The sequence below is a fragment of the Phaenicophaeus curvirostris genome, chromosome 7 (genome assembly GCF_032191515.1).
Source record: "Phaenicophaeus curvirostris isolate KB17595 chromosome 7, BPBGC_Pcur_1.0, whole genome shotgun sequence".
In the NCBI taxonomy this organism is placed as follows: Eukaryota; Metazoa; Chordata; class Aves; order Cuculiformes; family Cuculidae; genus Phaenicophaeus; species Phaenicophaeus curvirostris.
Window position 1 is genome coordinate 2,028,242 of NC_091398.1, and position 22,136 is coordinate 2,050,377.

Genomic DNA, 22,136 nt, shown 5'->3' on the forward strand with positions numbered 1-22,136 from the left:
CTGGATCAGGGGCTCCAAGCCCCATCCAGCCTGGCCTTGAACCCCTCCAGGGATGGAGCAGCCACCCCTGCTCTGGGCAGCCTGGGCCAGGGCCTCCCCACCCTCAACGTGAAAAAAATTCCTCCTTACATCCAGTCTAAATCTGCCCCTCTCCAGTTTATACGCATTGCCCCTCGTCCTATCCCTTCAAGCCTTTGTGAACAGTCCCTCCCCAGCTTTCCTGGAGCCCCTTCAGGTCCTGGAAGGTCACTATAAGGTCTCCCTGCAGCCTTCTCTTCTCCAGGCTGAACATCCCCAACTCTCTCAGCCTGGCCTTGTATGGGAGGTTCTCCAGCCCTCGGATCATCTTTGTAGCCTCCTCCAGACCTGTTCCAGCAGCTCAGATGAGTTCACACCTTTGACAGGGCTGCAAACTTATTCCTGTTTCTTGTTCTTAAGCAGCCTGTTAAGCTCGTGGGTGTTAATTCTTTACTGAAGAGTTGGCTTTGCCAACATCAACATACACACAGACACGTTTGAATCCACTCGGATCCTGCTCCTATCCACATGAAACCCCAGTCCCTCCTCATACACAAAAAGCACCAAACCATACAGCAGGAGTGAAACACTCCCACCTTCTCCCTGGGATGCTCCTCACAGGTCCCATTTGGGGGCATCTCATGGTCCATGCTTCAGGCAACTCGGGATTTATCTGTTTTGATCCAGCCCTGCAACAGTTCCTTGCACCAGTTTGGTCCCAGTCTGTGTGGCCCCAAAATAACTCCTTTTCCTCCTTCCCCTACAAACTATCCTCCTGACTCAAAACCAAGTCTGTATCCAGGCTCAAGTCACCAAACTGCCACCTCCTAACACCCCAGGCTGAGCAGATCTTGCTACAATCACCAACCAGCAGTTCTCTAGCTAGAAGGAGAGCTGATTTTTGCGAGTGGACCTGAATAACAAGTTTGGGATGTGCTGGTGGGGCCGCAGGCAGAGCACACAAGGCAGAGCCGTCCCACCAGCCCCAAGCAAACTCCAGCTGCATTTCAAGAGAGCAGCCTGGTATTTACAACTGATCCGATCTGAAATTCAAATAGGAGAGACCCCCCCCAGGAGAGCAGTCACCTCTGCTCAGGAGCCGTCCTGCTTCCCTGTGACCACGGAGCTAGCGGCTCGCTGGCCCCGCTTCAGGGAGCCCACAGCAAACACGGCTGAGACAAAAATCAAAGGAAAGAAAAGACGTGTACCACGAGATCGCTGTGTAACATTAAAGAGAAATGAAATGCTGTTTGTATAGTAAGAGCTAGAAGGTTTTGTGGAGCCCTGGAGATCTCTGGCCCTGGCCCCCGCTCCGAGCAGGGCAAAAAGGAAAGGATTAGACACCCTGTGGGCTGTCACAGCTAAAGCTGCTCACGGCACCTGACACAAAGCTGCCATTCCTCATGCTCTCTCCTCCATTCAGCCCAGGCTCCCCAAAAGCTTAGGGAAACTCCATTCTTCACTGAGCACGTTCATCTGGGATCATGAGGAGCCGTTCCCACAGCATCATTGCCAAGCGTCATGGCTCGGCACCAGGTATGGGGCACCTGTGGCATCCAGCACATGCAGAACCACCCACAGCACTCTGGAGGTGTCTGTCCCCTGGACTGGTTTGGAATACACTCCATGTGTGCCTCGTACACAGAATGGCTTGGGTTGGACGGGACCTTAAAGCCCTCAGGTCCTCCGGATCTCAGAAACCTTTGTCCTTCCAAGCTCAGAACGGCTGGCAAACAGCCTTCAGCTGGCACAAGGTGTAACTTGATCTAAGCGTGACACAAGAATGAAGATGCAAGAATTCCTTTTCCCTATTATTTTGTGCTAACGCCCCGGGAGTGTCAAACAGACAGGAGAGCAGGGAGAGAGCCGGCTTGCGCGTGTCTATCTTTCCCTTTCTTTCACTCCCGTATCAGTCCTGTCACCCATGACTAGCTTTCTGTCAGCCCTTTCTCAATACAATCTCCACGATGCTTTACGGGAAACGGCACCTTCTAACAGTGGGTCAAATCCCCCAGTTTGGATGAGACAACATCTCCTTTCCTAGGTATGTTCAGGGAGACCTCATCACTGTCCACAACTGTCTTGCAGGAGGTTGTGGTGAGGTGGGTGCTGGTCTCTTCTCCCAAGTGACAAGTGACAGGATGAGAGGGAATGGCCTCAACTTGTGCCAGGGCAGGTTCAGATTGGATATTAGGGAAAATTTCTTCAATGAAAGGGTTCTCTGGCACTGGCAGAGGCTGCCCAGGGAGGTGGTGGAGTCCCCATCCCTGGAGGGGTTTAAAAGACAGGTAGATGAAGTCCTCAGGAATATGGTTCGGTACTGGTACAGTTGGCCTCGGTCGTGATTGTCTTTTCCAAGCAAGCAATTCCACGATTCTAGCTACTCTAACCATTCCCCGGGGAAGAGAAGGGTCAAGGTGCTGCTCCTGCTCATCTTAGAATCATAGAATGTTTTCGGTTGGAAGGGACCATGAAGATCACCCGGTCCAACCCCCTGCACTAAGCAGGGACATGTTCACCTCCACCAGGTTGCTCAAAGCGTCTTCTGTAGCTCCTGCCCAAATCACAGGGGCAGCAGCAGCTCCTTCTCTGTACAAACCTCGAGCTTTGCATCCCAAACAGGGAAAGGACGGCGGACAGGGCCAAAACTACAACATGGTTCATGATTTGTGATTATGACACGGCAGACCAAAAGAAAAAAAAAAAGGCACAAAAGAAAGTTGATGAGCTGCACTGGGAGCAGCAGCCCCCTCCGATGCCGCACGCCGCATTGCCATCCTCCCCGCTCTGTTTTATACAGTAATCAAAGGATATTCTGGGCCTCTCAAAATGCCATCAACCCTCATTGAGAATGAAATAGAGCACATCTCCACTGAAGCCTTTACAGCAGTAATCATTACAGCTTGCTGGCCTGAACAGGGAGCTCTTACAGACAAAGATGGGGTTTAAAAATAAAATAAAAAAGCCTTCCTAAAATCTGAATAGAAACTTGATGATAATCTCCCAATTTTATTATGCAAGGGGGAAAAGAAACCCATAATTGTGCACTCTTGGTCTCTTATAGCAAAGAATAGGCTTCTTGATGAAATGTCGAGCTGATTTAGAGCAGGGCTGAGGCTCTGGTGGCAATAACACACTAGAAGAAATAACCATCCAGCTGATTTGGATAAAATAATCACTTTTTTAACATTCTAAATCTAAACTTCATCTATGTCTCCTCCCACTTCTCCCCACTACATCTTTTGGAGAGTCTTTTTATAGCTTTGATAATGTTTCTCCCCTCCCCTATCGCAGCATTTAACAGGAAAGATAGACTTTCCTCTGGCTAAAAAAGGGCATTTTCAGCTGTTGTGGTGTTTAACCCCATTGAACGCATGTTTGGAAAGTACAGGATCCAGTACAAGATGCTCCAGAGCCCTCCTGCCACTGTATTCCAGGAGCTCCACTCTGTGGGACCCCACGGATGGGACCTCTGGCTGGGGAGCGGTCGCCTGTTGCGGTGTCACCTCCCTGGAGCCCTGCCAGCTGCAGTTCCAAATCAGGGCCCTTTGTATTTTCAGGTGCTTTTATTATTTTAAGAAAATCACAAAGACGGACATTTTCCCCTAACAATTTCTGCTTCAAATCCAGTCACTGAAAGAAATCTTTCTCCCAGCTTGCATAATTATTTCCTGACTCTTCGTCCACTTTTCCATCTACTGAATTATGTAGAGTTGTGTAGCTTGCTGTTTTCCAAGAATGCCTCATCAGTGCAGTGTAGAAATATTTATTACTTTCTCTCTTTACATCTATTGACTTTTTTCCTAAAGAAAAAGGATCAGCTGTGAGCTCTCTTGACTGTTAACACAGCCAGCAGCTATTCGCGGAGTAAGCAGAAGCTGCTTGATTTTAAACCAGTTTATATTAAAGCTTAATAAATTTACATGCCGTGCTTCATAGAATCATGGAACGGTTTGGGTTGGAGAGACCTCAAAGCCCATCCAGTCCCACCCCCTTGTCCTGGGCAAGAACAGGAGCTGGACTCGATGGTCCCTGTGGGTCCCTGCCAACTCGGGACGTTCCATGATTCTAGTAAACACTCCTGGAGCAATTGCTGCAATGGGAACATCGTGCTCAGGGAACTGCACCCTGGCCCTTGGCGTTCCAGAGCTCACTTCAGCCAAGAGGAAAGCCTCCCTGAACACATCAATTAGCCATCTCTGAACAAAATAGCTTGATACTTAATTGCGGGCTTGGTAGGTGATATAAAGCATATGGAATAAAATGACAGAGACAGTATTGGGGAGTAATAAACAGTACAGACCGTTTTCAGGAGGAATTAGTCAAGGATTCAGAGTAAAAAGCATCCTGGGGTACACAGAGTGCTCTCTGTACAGGTATTATCTCTGTGCACGCAGGACAGTGCTTGTTACAAATACCTGAATGAATCATGTAATGGCTGTGAATGCAGCACACTCCAGCGCTAGGCTGGGGGCCTGTGCTCACGGGAACACTGACAAGGATTCCGCTTATCTCTTGTGAGCACAGAGCTTCTAAAACTCCATATTTCTAGAACATCTCTAGACAACAGAAAATAAAAGCTGGGAAAAACCAAAGCTGAAATTGCAACTGAAGAGTTTCAGGTGCAATGAAAGAATTCAGTTTAGCTTAGGATGCTAATTTTTATTGAAAAGCTGCGTCAGTCTCAGGCTGGGCACATGCAGAGGGCACTGCTGAGGGCTGGAGCGCGGGCAGCCTGCAGGGCCCGCAGACACGCTAGAATGAAGCCAGCATAGGTGCGATGGAAATGCTGAAGCGTGTCTGAGCCTCACAGCATCCTACATCTCAGTAATTCCCGGAGGAAAAAGGATGTGCTGCCTCCTGGAAATCTGAAAACACCCTGGAAGGCTTCCCTCTTTCCATGGGCTGAAGCTCTGGGCCATTAACTCTATCCGCAGCTTTTGGGAAGGAGAAGACAGGCAGTGTCTGACGCAAGCCTCAACCATTTTGGGACCGAGATCACCCTGGAGAAAATTCAGGGCTCTCCTTAGAAAATAAATGCTCCTTAATTCCCCAACTTCAAAACCTAAGTGGGATCCTCCTGCTTTCTCCCTGCAGACTGCAGCTGCGCTGCTGGAACACTCAACTCAAGCTGTTGGTACAACGTACCCAAAGAAAGAGAATGAAGCTCTGCCAGCACAGAACCGACTCTTCCTTCCCTAAAACTACCACCAGAACAACTAAGACGGGAACTACAGTGCATTCCATGCCTCTGAGCTCTGAAAATCACGTAGCTCTGAAGATCACGTAGCTCTTGTCTGTGTGTTTTACTTCACCCAACTGTCTGGCAATCTCCCCATAAAATTCAATTTGCCAGGCACAGCGAACACAAGCCACCAAAGCTGCATCGACTCACTCGGCATCTCCGGCTGCAGCAGCACCATAACGAGCTTGTGTAATTTTAATATTCACTGCACCAAACAGGCATAAATCACAACCCATCCAAAGGAAACACAGAGACAGAACCAGACAACCGCAGACAGGGAGCTCTGACAGCATTTCAATTCTGTGTGACTTCTTCAGCTGACACCCATCTGTACCGAGCTGGGCACAGCAGAGGCGCTGCTACCCTAAAGGAGCTACTGCACAGTTTGTTTTAAATCAACACAGATCTTCACTGGAAGAACAGTTAGAAGCACAGAATCATGGAATGGTTTGGGTTGGAAGGGACCTCAAAGCCCATCCAGTCCCACCCCTGCCCTGGGCAGGGACACCTCCCACTGGATCAGGGGCTCCAAGCCCCATCCAACCTGGAGTCATCTGTTCTAACCAGGGTATTTTGCCCCATCCCTGGAGCTGTTCAAGGCCAGGCTGGATGGGACTGTGGCCAACCTGATCCGGTGGGAGGTGTCCCTGCCCATGACAGGGCGTTGCAGCTGGACAAGCTTTGATGTCCCTTCCATCACAAACCATTCTCTGATTCTATGACTTTGGAACTACCTTGGCTAAAAACAAACATCCAGAAGGTTTCTAATGCATGAAGAATACACACCAACTTTTCCATGAGCCTCCACCTAATATTTAAAATGTGCTTTTCCACTAAAACAGAGAGAAAACAAAACCAAGTCCCCAATTCCTAAATACACCAGATGCTTGTGTCAATAACCTCACATTAATCACGCGTTTCATCATCTCTCAGTTTGGTGAGAAGCCGCGGCAACTAAAGTGTTGGAAGGATGGAGCCACACACAGGAACAGGCAGAGGGCAGAGCTGCAGGCAGGGAGCTTGGGAGTGAAAAGAAATTCTGGAAACCTGGCGTCAGGTGGCACTGAGGCATTCAGGACAGGATCCAGCGCACCAGAGCGCAGGCACCAACTCTGAGACTGCCCTGGAGCTCTCAGTAGTCAGTGGATAGAGAAAGACACCTCCAGAAAGTAACTTATCCCACTGTAAATGTCCAAGACAGGCACCAATAACCACTCACTGGGTGCACCCACCCCTCTCCAATGACACAAAGTGAAGCCTAGATGAAGAGCTGAGATTCTATCTTCGATGTTATGTGAGCTGGATCCCACCAGGACACCCTCTGCCCCTCAGCTCCCCCTGCATTTCCTCACCTGGCAGGTATGTTCTGAAGACTAACATGCTAAAATCTGCAATGCCCTCAGTAGAAACACATCTTTGTGAAGAAGCACCATGAAAGCATCGCTTATAAAGAGGAAAAGGGGCTGGAATCTGGCTCCAGGCACAAAAGCTGCATTATCTGTAGATGCCAGCTGCCCGCAGTGCCAACCCTGCCGAGAGAACAGGACTGAGGGAAGGCAGAAACAGAGCTCTGCGCTTCCTGGCCAGGGCAGCACGTGCCGAGAAACACCACTGCTTGACTTCACGAGCCTCAGCTCTGCCCTCAGGTCAAGCCGAGCCTTCGCTTACTCAAGGCTGAGCTATTAATTTACAACACACCGAGGCACAATGAAAAGGGAACCCAGTGACAACGCTTTTGTGGTCACTCTCCTTACAATAGGAGCTTCTAATTCCCAAGGCACCTCTAGCTTGCGTTTCACTAGTGTGCTTAAGTCTCAACCTGTGTTTTTAGAATAAACAGTATTTTCTGTCAGAGCTTGCTCTTACCCTGTTGGAATCAATTCTTGTCCTGGAGGTGTAGATGGGAGGCGGGATGTTGAAAGCTTGAGGAACAAGATACTCTTCAGCATCCATCATATCTTCCAGGTCTTCCTCATCCAGAAGGTTTTGGAAGAACTTGCTGTCATTGGGGCTTGGGAGCTTCATACGATCATCTCCCTAAATAGGTTGTATGGAGAGAGGAAAACAGCAAAAGTTAATTTCTTTAAATTAATTAGTTTCCAGAGAACTTCAGCCTTCTTCGTGCCCTGGTGGCCAGGACACAAGGATCACACACGCTGCTTTGTTTGTTCTAAAGCACCACAGCCACATCATTCATTAGGATTTTTTTTTTTTACAGGGAATACAATGACAGAAATGGAATAACTGCATAAATTGAGCACAGATGTGTTTTTACTGGAGTAGAACCTACGAGCTGGAGAGACAAACCAGGGCTGTGCTTTGCTTGGAGCCACAGAACATCACAAGAGGCAGCCCATGCCTGAAACACCTCACAGCCCACAGAAATGATGCCAAACTGAACTGCACAGCTAAAGAACGGCCTTCCACCCTGCAGGAATTGTGATGCCATGTGTGGAATCCAGCAGGGAATGACAGCTCTGCTACTGGGTGCACACAGACCGGTTAAAAGCTCAACAGAAAACTTGCCATCCTTGCATCAGGGGAGGAAGAGGCAGTCGCGATGGCAAAGGTACCAGTGCAATGGCGTTACCCTCGTTTCTCCTCAAGAAGCATGAGGCCTATATTTAGGAAGTTTAGATTGGATATCAGGAAAAATTTCTTTACTGAAAGAGTGGTGAAGCGTTGCAAGAGGCTGCCCAGGGCAGTGGGGGAGTCTCCATCTCTGCAGGGGTTCAAAAAGCGTGTAGAGGCAGTGCTACAAGACATGGTTTAGCAGGCCCGGTGGGGTTGGGCTGATGGTTGGACTGGATGAGCTTAGAAGGCTTTTCCAGCCTTAATAATTCTACGATTCTATATTGACTGCAAGCTTTGCTGGAAAAAAAGCCTCACAGGATGAAATACCTGCCAGACTCTGCAGCAGGGGGAGGAAAAGCAGGGAGGGAAGAAGTATTTGGGATAAGGAAACATGTCCTATCTAACGAAGTCATTTGATCAGATTGATTTTTCCAGAATAATTTGTATCTGAGCTTACAATTTAACACAGTGTGGAAAACTGCAAGAGAAAGTCCACATTTAGCACCACAAATCCTCTTGATTTGCTTGGGGAAGGGGCTGGAGAACAAGGGTTGTGAGGAGCAGCTGAGGGACCTGGGGTTGTCTATGGAGAAGAGGAGGCTGAGGGGAGACCTCATTGCTCTCTGCAGCTCCTGAAAGGAGGTTGATCTCAGCAGTGCAGGGAAAAATCTCTTCACGATTATTCCCTAAGATTCAGCCTAAGTAATCACAGAACCAGGCAAGTCTTGGGCAGCCTGATCTCGTGGGAGGTGTCCCTGCCCATGGCAGGAGGGTTGGAACTAGATGATCTTTAAGGTCCCTTCCAACCCAAATGATTCAATGATTCTATGATCCTAAGTTCTTGGTCTAAAGCTGGTCCACTCTCCATTGACGGACAAATCTCTTTGGTGAGAGGATGCAAAGTACAGAGCAACTTTCAAAGGCTGATCTTGCAAATGTGCTCATGAATACAAGCCTAGGAAGTGAATTACCAATTATCTTATTATTATTATTACTGAGCTACCGTCACTGGCCATTCTGCCTCATTCTCGTACAGCACTGTGGTCGCTGCTTGCTTTAAGTTCAAGACCCCCCTGAACTTGAGAGGTTCAAAGGCAACTCCCCTAACAGGCAGGTTTGACAGACAGAATTGGCTCCCCCCCCCGCATCATGTTGCAAAGTTGCTCACCTGAATTACTAGGTATCGCTGTGGGTCTCGAGCCATTCTGGAGAATTCAGCAGCCAGCTCCTTGAATTTGGGCCGACTGTCAGCATCGATCATCCAGCCTGGGGACAGACGAAAGGTGAGAAAGCAAACAGTTAATCGTCAAGAGAAGACATCATTCAGTTTCTAAGAATGCACAAGCTTGAAGTGCTTGACAGCTCTGGCCTAAAGAAAACTGGCAATAAGGACCCCCAAAGAACAGAAAGGTAGAACTCTAGGATGCATCTAAAATGGAAAACACCAGGTCTCAGACAGAGAAGACTAGATTGTTCCATACTACACTGATTTCAAGGCCAGGCTGGATGGGGCTTGGAGCCCCTGATCCAGTGGGAGGTGTCCCTGCCCACGATAAGGGAGTGGCTGGATGGGCTGTGGGGTCCCTTCCAACCCAAACCATTCTAAGATTCTGTAATTAGATGCCGTTTTAATTCAGTAAGGGTTTTTTTTCTCCCTCACTATCCACAAAACATTCACTAGGAACAACATTTCTCAATCCCTGCTAATGCTTTCTGCAAAACAAGCAAGTAGAATGGGTATCACCAGCAGCAAGTAGTTAATCCCAGTGTCAGCTTCTGCTAATGGAAGATCCTATCGGCAGGTTCCCAAGAACATGTTCTCATTTTGCCGAATGAGGCCGAATGAAGCAGGCTTTATCTCCTTCGTGCCGTTTAACTGCCCAGCACAGGAAAAACAAAGCTGCTGTGGCTTGTAAGGAATTGCACACAAACATTACCAGACTCAGCCTGTACATCCAGGTGTAACCTTCTCTCTTCCAGAACATCCCATCTACTAGGACCTCCTTTTGCCCACTGAGATTCGCTTCACACTCATTAGAAATCTTATCAGGTGGGACATTTTTGGGCTGAACCAACACAAACCCTTTGCATTATTCAGACAGCCTCCAGACCTGTACGTGCAGTACAGCTGTTTGCAGGAGATACCTTATTGACCTCTTCCAGTTGCGTTTTTTCTTTTTTTCTAGTGGTTTTGTGTGCAACACAAGAGGGAAAGGACTACAGAAGATGGATGAGATGTCTCTATCTTAATCTCACTTAAATTAAGTCAGAAACACCAGAGAGACATTCCTAATTCTTTCAAAATTAGAAGCGCAGCCTTGGAGGATACTGTGTGCATAGCTCAGAGTTAAAAGGGGCGTAAGAAACCATGTCCTGACTGTTGTCCTTTTATTCCTTTCTTAAATTATTTTACTGGACTAAGAATGATAAAAAATTATCCTCTCCCTAGTATTTCTTGTATTAATTTAATTGTACCTTTATAGCAATCATCATTCTTCCTAACAATAAAACAATTGTGCTCTCTTTCCTCAATATTTGGAACCAGCGTTGCTCCTCACAACCTTCACTGGTTGGGTATCCATGTACGGTAATTATGTTTAATACTATCTTTTTTAACATCAAAATCAATTGTCATGGCAATGACAAGGGTTTACAATAACAATCACACAATTCTGCCTTCGCTGCAAGAATGTGAGATACCATCTGACAGTAATAAGGAGCCGAGCTAACTCAACCCTTCGTGGCTAAATTCATAGCTTCTGCGTATTGAAATGGAATTTACAGTAGCTGTGGAAGCTTTTGTTTAGCAGCAGCCTGGCCTCTTACCCAGCACGGCCAGAGACGGCCGATGCAATTGCTCTAAACCCCCCCAGCACCGAGCACAGGGATATTAAAAGCCACAATTACTTACACTTGACCATCACCATATAAACATCGATAGTGCAGATTGGAGGCTGGGGCAACCTCTCTCCCTTCTCCAAGAGGTCGGGGATCTCTCGAGTTGGGATTCCATCGTACGGTTTCCCACCAAAGGTCATAAGCTCCCAGATAGTGACTCCTGGACAGAACAGAAGGGTGTTAACATTTGAGGTCACACATTCACCATTTCTTCCATCCCAGCACTCTGGCCCAGCTCTGGACTCCAATCTCTTCATTCCCAGTGCTGTGAAACCACTGGAGCTTGGTCTGTCACGTAAGAGGCTGCAGAAAACGGTGAAACAGCACTTTGGGTTAATCGCCAAAAGCATCTTCCCTCATCTTTGTTGGAGCAATAAGCACCGTGATAGATCTGAGGCGTAAGAGAAAGGTCTCAGACAAATAAACTGTGGTAAAGGGAACGGATGCAATAACAAAAGAACGTGTACTCTTTCACCCTATCAAAAAGGAAAAGGAATGGCTGATGTACTCTATTATTTTAAGGGCAAAACCTGCAGCTGTTGCCTAACTTAGAGCATCAATTCCCCCCCCGTTAGAGCACTGAGTAACATTATATCATTGTCTTGGCCTTGGAAGCCACTCACAGCCACTAGTAGTATTTGTTTCCTTAAATGCCCTCCTGGATATGAGTTACGATAGCGCTGTGCTTTAAACCCAAGATTCTTGTTGTGAACAGCCACAGGATTTGTTTTGGCATCGGACCTGGAAGTAAAGATCAGGTATCACAAGGAACAGAATCCTCCCCCAGCAAAAGCTGAAAGTGACAGTGCTGCTCTCACCCCAGTTCAACTTTTATTTTTGGTGATGGGCAACATTACTGTATGTACAACACACATTTATTTCACCCTCCTTCACCTCTTTGTTGATGTTCAATAACTACAACTTGCCGATTGTTTTTAGCCTTGTCCTTTCTGATTATGGATATTGGGGGCTGCCAGCATTTCAACTGCATTTCATAGGCAGGAGCTAATTTGAACTAAGCGATACAGGGTATACTGGATACCAGGGGAAAGCACCTTTACATGAATGATTTCACTCTGCTGTGTTTTCCTCAGCTGGATAGAAGAGGGCAGCTACCCAGTCACGGCAAATGATGTCTTTTGCTGCTACCCACAGGTAAAAGTGAGTAATGAATAGAACTGTGCACCTTTTCCTTTTAAAATGATACAACAAATGGAAATGCAAATGAGTCCATAGCCCTGGATGTGCTGAAATATTCTATCTACAGAGGTAGAGATGATTTTATCAGAATCATAGAATCACAGAATAGTTTGGTTCAGAAAGGACCTCAAAGCCCATCCAGTCCCACCCCCTGCCATGGGCAGGGACACCTCCCAGTGGATCAGGGGCTCCAAGCCCCATCCAGCCTGGCCTTGAACCCCTCCAGGGATGGGGCTCCTGTTACTAGGAGCTGTACTAGTAAACAGGCAGACAGCTCAGCAGATATGCCACACTAGCTCGCCTGGATAACGGAATTAATAATGAACATCTCATTTCTCAAACCTGACTTTTTTGGTGTGTGTTACGTCCACACAAGCTGAGCTGTGTAGCCACTTCCCAAGTTCTCTGCCAATTTAGCCCCCTGATCCAGTGGGAGGTGTCCATGCACACGGCAGGGGTAGAACCAGATGGGCTTTGAGGTCCCTTCCAACCTAAACTATTCTGTGATTCTATGATTCAATGCATGCTTGTTTGTGTTAGCTTGGAAAGCTCATCTCTACCCTTCCTCCTCTTGCTGTGTTTGCTCTGTATTATGACAAATTCCCTTTTATCTGACTGCAGGTACAGAAAGTCCCCATAAGCCACAAAATGGTTTTTGACATTCACGGCTTTTAGAGTCAGGATTTTCAAAGGACTGGTGAGAAGTATAACCTGCAGCTGTGTTTTTATGGATCTGTGGCTGAGCTGAAAGAGGCCTTCTTCTGTCATAGTAATCAGCCAGCCTGCACCAGCCCAGGCCTCCCGGCTCTCACCTGGCAGGGACATCACCATAATGTGCTTTAGTGAGCAGGGAACACAGGAGACAAGAAACAATTGCTGTTTACAGTTATACATTCAAAAAGAGACCAAAAAAACCAGGGAAGAGCAAAAACTATTGGAATAAATTCCTTTAGGAAAAGTCTAGGAAATAAGGATGTCTTTAATACAGCAACACAACTTGGTTTAGTGCTTTGAGAGAAATGGTTAAATTAATCACATGAAGATTTTACCATAGCTCCAAACGTCACTCTGATGGGTAAACTTCCTGTAGTGTATGCACTCCAGAGCCATCCACTTAATCGGCATCTAGGGAGAGGCAAGAGAGAGGCAAGCTTAGACAAAATAAAAAGATAGAGACAGATCCAGAGGAGGTTACGGAGATGATCTGAGGACTGGAGCACCTCCCGTGGAGGCCAGGCTGAGAGAATTGGGGTTGTTCAGCCCGGAGAAGAGAAGGCTGCAGGGAGACCTTAGAGCAGCTTCTAGTGTTGAAAGGGGCTCCAGGAAAGCTGAGGAGGGGCTCCTGATGAGGGAGGGCAGGGATAGGATGAGGGGAAGAGGTCTGGAGCTAAAAGAGAGGAGATTGAGATGAGATCTTAGGAAGAAATGTTTTGCTGTGAGGGTGGGGAGGCCCTGGCCCAGGTTGCCCAGAGCAGGGGTGGCTGCCCCATCCCTGGAGGGGTTCAAGGCCAGGCTGGATGGGGCTTGGAGCCCCTGATCCAGTGGGAGGTGTCCCTGCCCAGGGCAGGGGTGGGACTGGATGGGCTTTGAGATCCCTTCCAACTCAAACCATTCCATGATTCTAAATCCTATATGTAGACATCAGCTTCCTCACTGATTCCTTTTCCAACCACAAGCTCAAAAAGAAGCAGCACCACTAAGCACGGAAAATGGTTGTTCCTCCCCTCCAGAATGGGGCTTTGCCTCACAAAACATCTGAAGGGGAGAATTACACACCAGTCATCTGCAGAACCTCCCAAATGTTACTGATTTGGATGTAGTGGAACAACTCATTTTTTCATCACACTCATGTAAAGATAGGATCAAGGCCAAAATTACATCCAGTCCCCCTAAACCTGAGGTACAGCAGAGAAAGTGCAGTACAGATGCTCTTTTACCTCAACAGTTTGATAAACCAATGCTGCTCTCTCGATTGCTCCCTAACGAGGCTACTTAATAATGCAGTGTCCATAATACTTCACTGTTCACATCATCATCATCATCATCAGAGTAAACAGACAATAGGAAGAAGTTACAGCGCTTAATTTCCGACTCCTAATATCCAACACTCTGCTTTCCCAGCTTTCGATATCACTGCTGCAGTGAGAAAAGTTGCTCCTGAAAGCAAGTCAGAAGCTCCAAGTTAGCCTCTGGCTGTCAGTCACCCCTGGGGGAGCTCATGTCTTCTGAGCCGTGATGTCAAACACAAACCCAGGCTTGGTGTAAGGGTTCACCTTCTTGGGTTCCTGCTAAAATGCAGTTCACGGTGTTTCCTATTCCCAAGCCGGGCCTGCGAGTCCATTAATTTCTAATGGACGCACATTAAAACCAGATTTTTACCTGCTGTGGACTTGTATGGGTTGCCTCTAATTTGGAGCTACGGAAGATGTACTGGAATAAAGCAGAGAGATGCAGAACTGCCTGTGAAATCTGAACAGATGGTGGGTGTAAAAGCAGAGGATGTGCTCTTCCATGAGGTTGACTAATGAACATAACCTGCACGGTTATGGCAAAAATAGCACTCTAATAAAGGTTGGCTTAGCTCTCGCAAAGACAGTTCATCCTCCTCCACTCAGCTCTGCAGAAGTGTATTGCCTTCACTCTCATTAAAGACGACTGGGTCGCTCCAAACTTGAACAACTGCAAGTAGCAAAGCTGAAATGCTCATCACAGGATAACTTGGGTTGGAAGGGACCTCAGAAGGTCTCTTGGCCAACCTCAGGCTCAAAGAATGTCCAGCTATGAGATCAAACCAAGCTACTCAGGGATTTATCCCCTCTGAACTTGAGAATTGCCAAGGATGGGAACTCCACCACCTCCCTGGGCAGCCTGTTCAGTCACTTTATTTTCCTCACGGTGAAAAAGTTTTTCCTTTCATCCAGCCTGAATCTGTCTTAGAACAATTCTAAGCTGCCAACGTCTTCTGGATTTCACAGAATGCTTCTTTGGAGCTGGGAAGTGACACAACTGACGTGTAAATCCTGCTCTGGTATTCCCAGCGGTGCGGTTGGCCTCCCAAGTCCAAGGCAGCGTCTAACAGCTGCCAGGGAACAGCTGGTTTGCGAGTACCAGCTCATTTGCTGTCATTCACTGGCTGACAGAGGGAAAAGGCAGAGGGGCTACCGGAGAGAGGATTAGAGCTGAAGGAATTGGGGAAGGCTGCCAAAACCCCCCCTTCCCTGCCAGAAGGTCCCTTTCCTGGGGAAACGGGGAAGCACCGGTGACTCCTTTCAAGCTCTTCACCACATAGACTGAAATGCCGATGTAATCCATGCAGCAGCTGCCGAGGGCAGCAGCCACGCGGATAAAGTCGCAGCCCAGCGAGGAGAAAAGCACACGCTGGGAACAGCTGTCTGCCCAGCCAAGGGCATGAGCGAGCGCAGGAAAACAGAGAGCAAGCAGACAGAAAGCAAACTGAACAGTCAGGGAAAGGAATGACAGGAGAAGCAGAGTCCCCCCGGGATTTTGTGACAGGTTGAAATGTGGAATTTCAAGATGTTCAGGGAGCAGGCAGCAGCAGAATAAACTCACAGCCCTTACTCGGAGCCTTCTGAATTGTATAATGCATTAATCCGAAGGCATTAGCAATGAGGTGAGGCGCGACACGGATATTGCGCAGTAATAGGGGAAAATGTCTGGTATCAAAATTATGCTCAAGCCAGCTTTGAAAGCTGCCTGGCAGAGAGGGACCTGGGGCTGTTGGTGGAGAGCTGGCTAAACATGAGCCAGCAGTGGCCCAGGTGGCTGAGAAGACCAGCGGCATCTTTGCTTGGATCAGAAACAGCATGGCCAGCAGGAGCAGGGAAGGGATCATGTCCCTGGACTTGGCATTTGAGGCTGCACCTCAGATCCTGGTTCACTTTTGGGCCTCTCACTGCAAAAAGAACATTGAGGGGCTGGAGCACGTCCAGAGAAGGGAACGGAGCTGGGGAAGGGGCTGGAGGAAAAGGCTTATGAGGAGCAGCTGAGGGACCTGAGGTCATTTAGCCTGGAGAAGAGGAGGCTGAGGGGAGACCTCATCGCCCTCTGCAGTTTTCTGAAAGGAGGTTGTGGTGAAGTGAGTGCTGGGCTCTTCTCCTAAGTCACAGGTGATGGGATGAAAGGAAATGGCCACAAAGTTGCACCAGGGCAGGTTCGGATTAGACATCAGGAAACATTTGTTCACCAAAAGGGTTCTCAGGCCCTGGCAGAGGCTGCCCAGGGAGGTGGTGGAGTCCCCATCCCTGGACGGGTTTAAAAGCCGGGCAGATGAGGTGCTCAGGGATCTGGTTTAGCAGTGGACAGGTACAGCTGGACTCGAAGATCTCTCTTTTCCAACCAAGTGATTATATGATTCCATGATTTTTTAGTAGCCAGGCATTGAGCATGCTATTGCACAGAAGAAATAGCACATGCAGGGTCTTCCAATGTGATAGAAGAAGTGGCTCTTTGCGTAGCATACATAAACTCTCATATGCTACAAATACAAATGTGTTCCCTGCCCTTCCTTTTTGTTTCCTGGAGAATTACTTGTTTCAGAAAATGGGACCACAAGTTATTGAGGTCCACACTGAACAGAGAAACGGCCTTGGCAGAAATACCCTGGAACATCCGTCACTCATTCCACTGACTTTAGAAGTCTCCAAAACAAGATACAAAATGGACCATGTGAGCAAAGCCTAATTCCGAGTGTGAAAACTGCTCACACAATTATACTTCAGCCCTGGAGAAACTCACTGAGCAAAAAAATGAGCAGGTTTTATGTGTGCTGTCTGAGCACAGTTTGCTCGGTTCCCAACAGACTTTCTGTCATAGATAACAGTCCCATAGGGATACAGTGCCCTAAAGACAACTTCAGGAGGCTGGTCACAGCACCTTATATTTACTTCCAGACAGGTACAGCACTCACCTTCCCTCCATCAGCATTATACTCCTTCTCATCCCCTTCTAGAAGCCTGGCCAAGCCGAAGTCGGTGATCTTCACATGATTCGGTGATTTCACTAAGACGTTACGGGCTGCCAAGTCCCGGTGGACAAGTCTCCTCTCTTCCAGGTACATCATTCCCTAAGGACAAAGAACAGTAAAATAATCTTAATGAGTCTCATATGATTTTTTAGAACTACTTTTCACTGGTGACATGTAAAATCCATGGTTCTTTTCTTAGTGTTCAAGATAAGAAAAATGGCCCAGAGGGCAGAAGTTCAACCACCACCCTTGCTCTGAGCAGGAGGTGGGACCAGACCACGTTAGGCTCCAATGTCAACAATTCCGTAAGATTCTATAGTAACTGCCCAAGGTAAAAAAAAAAACCAACAAAAAGCCACAAAGATATTTCCTTCACTGCAGTAAAATTAAAATCTGGAAACGTGAGACGAAGAAAACAACTACAGCAGCCCTTATTTTTCAGACAGGAAATTTGAAGGCCATAAAAATAACGCACTTCACCAGAGCCCCACAGACGTCAGGCCAGACTGGGAAACAATCCCAGCTCCTCTGCATTCCAGGCAAGTGTCTTCAATTCAAGATGAAGCTGCTTTATCCATCTCCAAATGCTTTAAAGTTGGACACGAATTTTTACTATCCTCAGTGGATTAGAAGGAAAACAATTCTGGATTCCAAGTGCTGCTGCACACTTGCTTTTTCACTCTCTTGTAGTATTAGAATAAGACATGAGATCAATGGCCATTTTCTTTATGAGCATGCGGAGTCTGTTAGAAGTGCTTTTGTCAACAAGCCCATCCAGCCGCCTTTAAAGTAACATTAACTCAAGCTGCCTGGCTTTCACCTCATTCCTGCTCTGTGAGACGAACCATCTACCATCACTATGGAAGTTTATGTGATGTTGTGTGACACTAAGATGAACAGCAAAGCTTGGTCTTATTAATTATATGGCACACAAAGGATAGTCAGGCAGGGTTACAAGCCTATAATTTCATTAAAAGGCATTTATGACATTAACCATCATTATAAGAACCTACAGATGAAATTACATACTTGATAATTACCCTTAAGGTATTGCTCGATATATTAGCTCTGTATAATATAGATAGTCATTTTAAAAAAGTCATTGTTGAGTATCAAAGAGATCGTATTATCCCGTAATACAGATGCTAATTCAGAGAGTCACAGGTAGTGATTAAATAACCAGATTCCTCGGTGTCACGGGCCAGATTTCACTCCCTTCCACAGCACAAGCAGCTCACACACACCTATCCCCATACACACAGCCCCACGGGCAAGGAGGCCAACAGCATCCTGGCTTGGATCAGCCATAGGGTGGCCAGCAGGAGCAGGAAAATGATTTTGCCCTTATGTTCAGTGCTGGTGAGGCTGCACCTCGAATCCTGGGTTCAGTTTTGCTCCCCTCACTACAAGAAGGACATTGAGGGGCTGGAGCGTGTGTAGAGAAGGGAACAGAGCTGGGGAAGGAGCTGGAGACCAGCGGTTATGAGGAGCGGCTGAGGGACCTGGGGTTGTTTACCCTGGAGAAAAGGAGCTGCTGGAAAGGAGGTTGTGGTGAGGTGGGTGCTGGTCTCTTCTCCCAAGTAACAAGTGATGGGATGAGAGGATATGACTTCAAGTTGTGCCAGCGGAGGTTTAGATTGGATATCAGGAAAAATCTCTTTAAGGAAAGAGTGGCAAAGCCCTGGCAGAGGCTGCCCAGGGCAGTGGAGGAGTCCCCGTCCCTGAAGGGGTTCAGAAAACATGTAGATGTGGCACTTCAAGACATGCTTTAGTGGGCATGGTGGGGTTGTTTTGATGGCTGGGCTGGATGAGCTGAGAAGTCTTTTCCAACCTTAATGATTCTATGATTTTATGATACCAGGAGGACAATACATATGGGTAAGCCACCACTCATCGTCACTAGGCCAGAATGCAGCCCTTTCTTGGCTGAAAGCACGTCTTTACAACGAGCATCAAATGGAGCTCTGAACTGCTGTGCCTTTTAGGTGAAAAATTTCACTGCAAACACCGCTAAAAGGTTTGAAAATACATGGGAGACCATTTGGCATAAACGCTATTTCATTTTTAATGTGGTAGGCTTTGTTGCAGTCAACATGAAGGTAGTTTGAAAGGGGACACAGGGACTCTTTGGCACAAAGCAAATGGAATTTGTTTCTAAAAGCACTGCTAGTTGGAGCAAACACACCCTCCTGCCAACTGCAAATCAATATTGCTGGCTGTTGAGCACCAGAAATGTAAGTCTTTGAAAGCATAATGGGTTTTGACATCAATTAAAACCTGTAGGAAAAGGACAAATAACTCTCTTCGGTCAAACAATCTTGAGTCACACAACAAACACACCATGAAACCAGAGGCACCGTGACTTAGCGCAAGAATTACCAGCTGAAGAGATCTAACCCAGCAAAAGACAACGCAACTGAAACTGTGCTGGGTCTCCGCAGTTCCTGAAAGAGCTGCCCTGGAAGCCAGGGCCCCAGCCGTGTGCACCTTGCCCTTGTGCTTCCCCCAAACACTTTGCTCCTGCACCTCACGACCTCCTCCTCCACCTTCCAGGGGATGAAGCGCCCCTCTTCAGTCCTACATCTTTCACTACACAAGAGCGTAGCTCAAATACTGCTCCCAACCAACCCCACACCTGGTTTTCTTCTCCATCCAGAAGGAAGGGCTGTCTGTGCGTTGCTCTACTCACAGTTAACTTCACCTCTGCCAAACGAGCTTCTCGGGGCTTTTTCCCACCTGTGTTATCTGCAAAGCTGCAACCAACCCCTGTAAGGTTGACAGCTATAAAATCCTCTGCAGCTCTGTGACCCGCAAAAATGTAAATTCCCTAAGGAAAACCCAGTGTAAATGTTTGACTGGACAGGCTGAGAGTTTGGGTTATTAAGCCTGGAGAAAAGAAGGCTCTGAGGAGACCTTCTAGCAACCTTCCAGTACCTGAAGGGGCTACAAGAAAGTTGGGGAGGGACTGTTTACAAAGGCTTGTGGTGATAGGACTGGGGGCAATGGGGATAAACTGGAGAGGAGCAGAGTTAGACTGGACATAGGGAGAAATTTCTTCATTGTGAGAGTGATGAGGCCCTGGCCCAGGTTGCCCAGGGAAGTTGTGGCTGCCCCATCCCTGGAGGGGTTCAAGGCCAGGCTGGATGGGGCTTGGAGCCCCTGATCCAGTGGGAGGTGTCCCTGCCCATGGCAGGGGTGGAACTGGATGATCTTTAAGGTCCCTTCCAACCCCAATAATTTTACGATTTTCCTGATACCCCATCATCGAGTTTAAAGGTGGATCAGGGGCATGTAAAAGAACTGGTATATATATGTACATATTTTCAGTAAATGAAATTATACAAGCCGAAAGAAAACAATCTACATATGGGAATCCTCCAGCGTTCACTGCAGCAACACTGTCTAAACTTCTACAAAGCCCAGAATTATCATTCAAAGGTGGGTTTGAACCTGGTAGAAGTGCTCTATACGCATCTCTTATCTTTTGATGGGACACACAAGCACGATAACAACAAAATACTCTCTGCATTACACAGCCGGTGCCATCACCACCCAAAAGCCCAGGATCAAACACTAAGAGGAAATTTTATAAGAGTTACAAAGCGAACCTGCAATTGCTCCCAGACCCTGACAATGGGAAGAGATCTGTTTGTAAAAATGACACTTGAAAGCCCGATGCAGAAGATGCTGCACTGTGCCATTTGTGGGGTGACCTGTGGAAGTTACACATCTTTTAGGACTTGTCCAAATTAGAGCTATGCAGATACCCCACAAATATCAAAGTATAAGAAGTCCAGTTATAAGAAACCCCATACTTTAGTGTAAGTATTAGAACATCCACAATAGAGCAAGACTTAGATGCTGAAACCACCGAGAGGAAGAACTTCAATGCGAAGTCATAAAGGATCAGTCGTCCCATTATCTCTGAGCGCAGATTCATCTCACACCAAAACGAGAATCAGCCCTGACCTACCCGTCACTGATACATCCTCATCACAGAGACTGTCATTAGAAATGTAACTATTGCTAGGATGCCTTAACATAAAATCACTAGGGGGAAAATAATCAGCAGTTTTACTGAGGGGAATTCTGTTCTCTACCCATCACTTTAATCCCAGAGATGGCGAGAAAAAACAGAGGACAATTATTGTTGAAGATGTTGCCTCTTGTGAGGCCCTGGACCAGGTTGCCCAGATCACTCGTGGCTGCCCCATCCCTAGAGGGGTTCAAGGCCAGGTTGGATGGGGCTTGGAGCTCCTGATCCAGTAGGAGGTGTCCCTGCCCATGGCAGGGGTGGGACTGGATGGGCTCTGAGGTCCCTTCCAACCCAAATCATTCCATGATTCTACGTATTTTAATTAGACACAAAGCCCTTTAGGGATGACTGCCAGAGATGCACTGAGGTGTGCATCACTCACTAATTAAATTTTATACATATGTCTGCGTGAGACGCAAGCTTTCATTCTGCAGGACCATTCAAAGGAAGAAAAATAAGACACAGAGCTTCCCCTGCCCCGAGGATCTCAGCTGGACCAGCAGACAGCAGGCATACTAGAAAGGCTTTTTTTTCTTCCCCTTCAGTGTGACTTCTGGCTGCTTTCTCCAATAAACATTATTTTCCCCCTAAACAGAGGGAATGTTGATCTTAACCCATCCAGAAATGAAGAGCAGCCTGCCTTTCTTTGATAATAACTTCCACCCACCAAAGTAAGTGCACAGGACAGATCCATCAAACAGGGATGTGACCGAAGAAAATTTCCAGCCCAGCTCAAATCCCATGGACATCAATTTTCCAGCCTTGGGGAGTGCCCTCTTTTCATCCTCATAACTGGAGGCTACCTTAATAACAGGAGTCACTACAGAAAGCTTGAAATGATCATCTTTTCCCCCACTTACGCCATGGAAAAAGTGTAATTTTACCTGCAGCTAAATACGCTTTCAAGGAAAACGCAGTGCCCTTTGTTGTCAGGAGCAACCAGAATCATCTCAGTAGCTGCTCCTCCAGAGATAGTTGTGGGAGGGAAGAACTGACACCGCTGAGATGCACTGACTCAGCTGCAGAGGTGTGATTTGTTACGTAGGGCTGCCTGCGAGCTGTGGCTGGAGGTCATCCTCACAGCCAAGGCAGAGAGAATGATGCTAATGTCCTGTACAGAATGAGCCAGGGACTCGCACATCGTGCCGTGTGCTCCTCCAACGGAGCCAAGGGCTCCAAAC

General features: G+C 47.4%; 1 protein-coding gene across 4 annotated transcripts in view; it reads right to left on the bottom strand.

The window, feature by feature from the left end:
- Positions 1–22,136, bottom strand: part of ERBB4 (erb-b2 receptor tyrosine kinase 4) — a 600,803-nt gene that overhangs the window by 8,511 nt on the left and 570,156 nt on the right. For all 4 annotated transcript variants that reach the window (XM_069860563.1, XM_069860561.1, XM_069860564.1 and 1 more), the window contains exons 21-25: positions 16,863–17,018; positions 12,985–13,060; positions 10,749–10,895; positions 9,006–9,103; positions 7,130–7,300 (exon numbers count right to left, since the gene is read on the bottom strand). In XM_069860563.1, the coding sequence (XP_069716664.1) occupies positions 7,130–7,300; positions 9,006–9,103; positions 10,749–10,895; positions 12,985–13,060; positions 16,863–17,018 (648 nt within the window). The remainder of the gene's footprint in view (positions 1–7,129; positions 7,301–9,005; positions 9,104–10,748; positions 10,896–12,984; positions 13,061–16,862; positions 17,019–22,136) is intronic.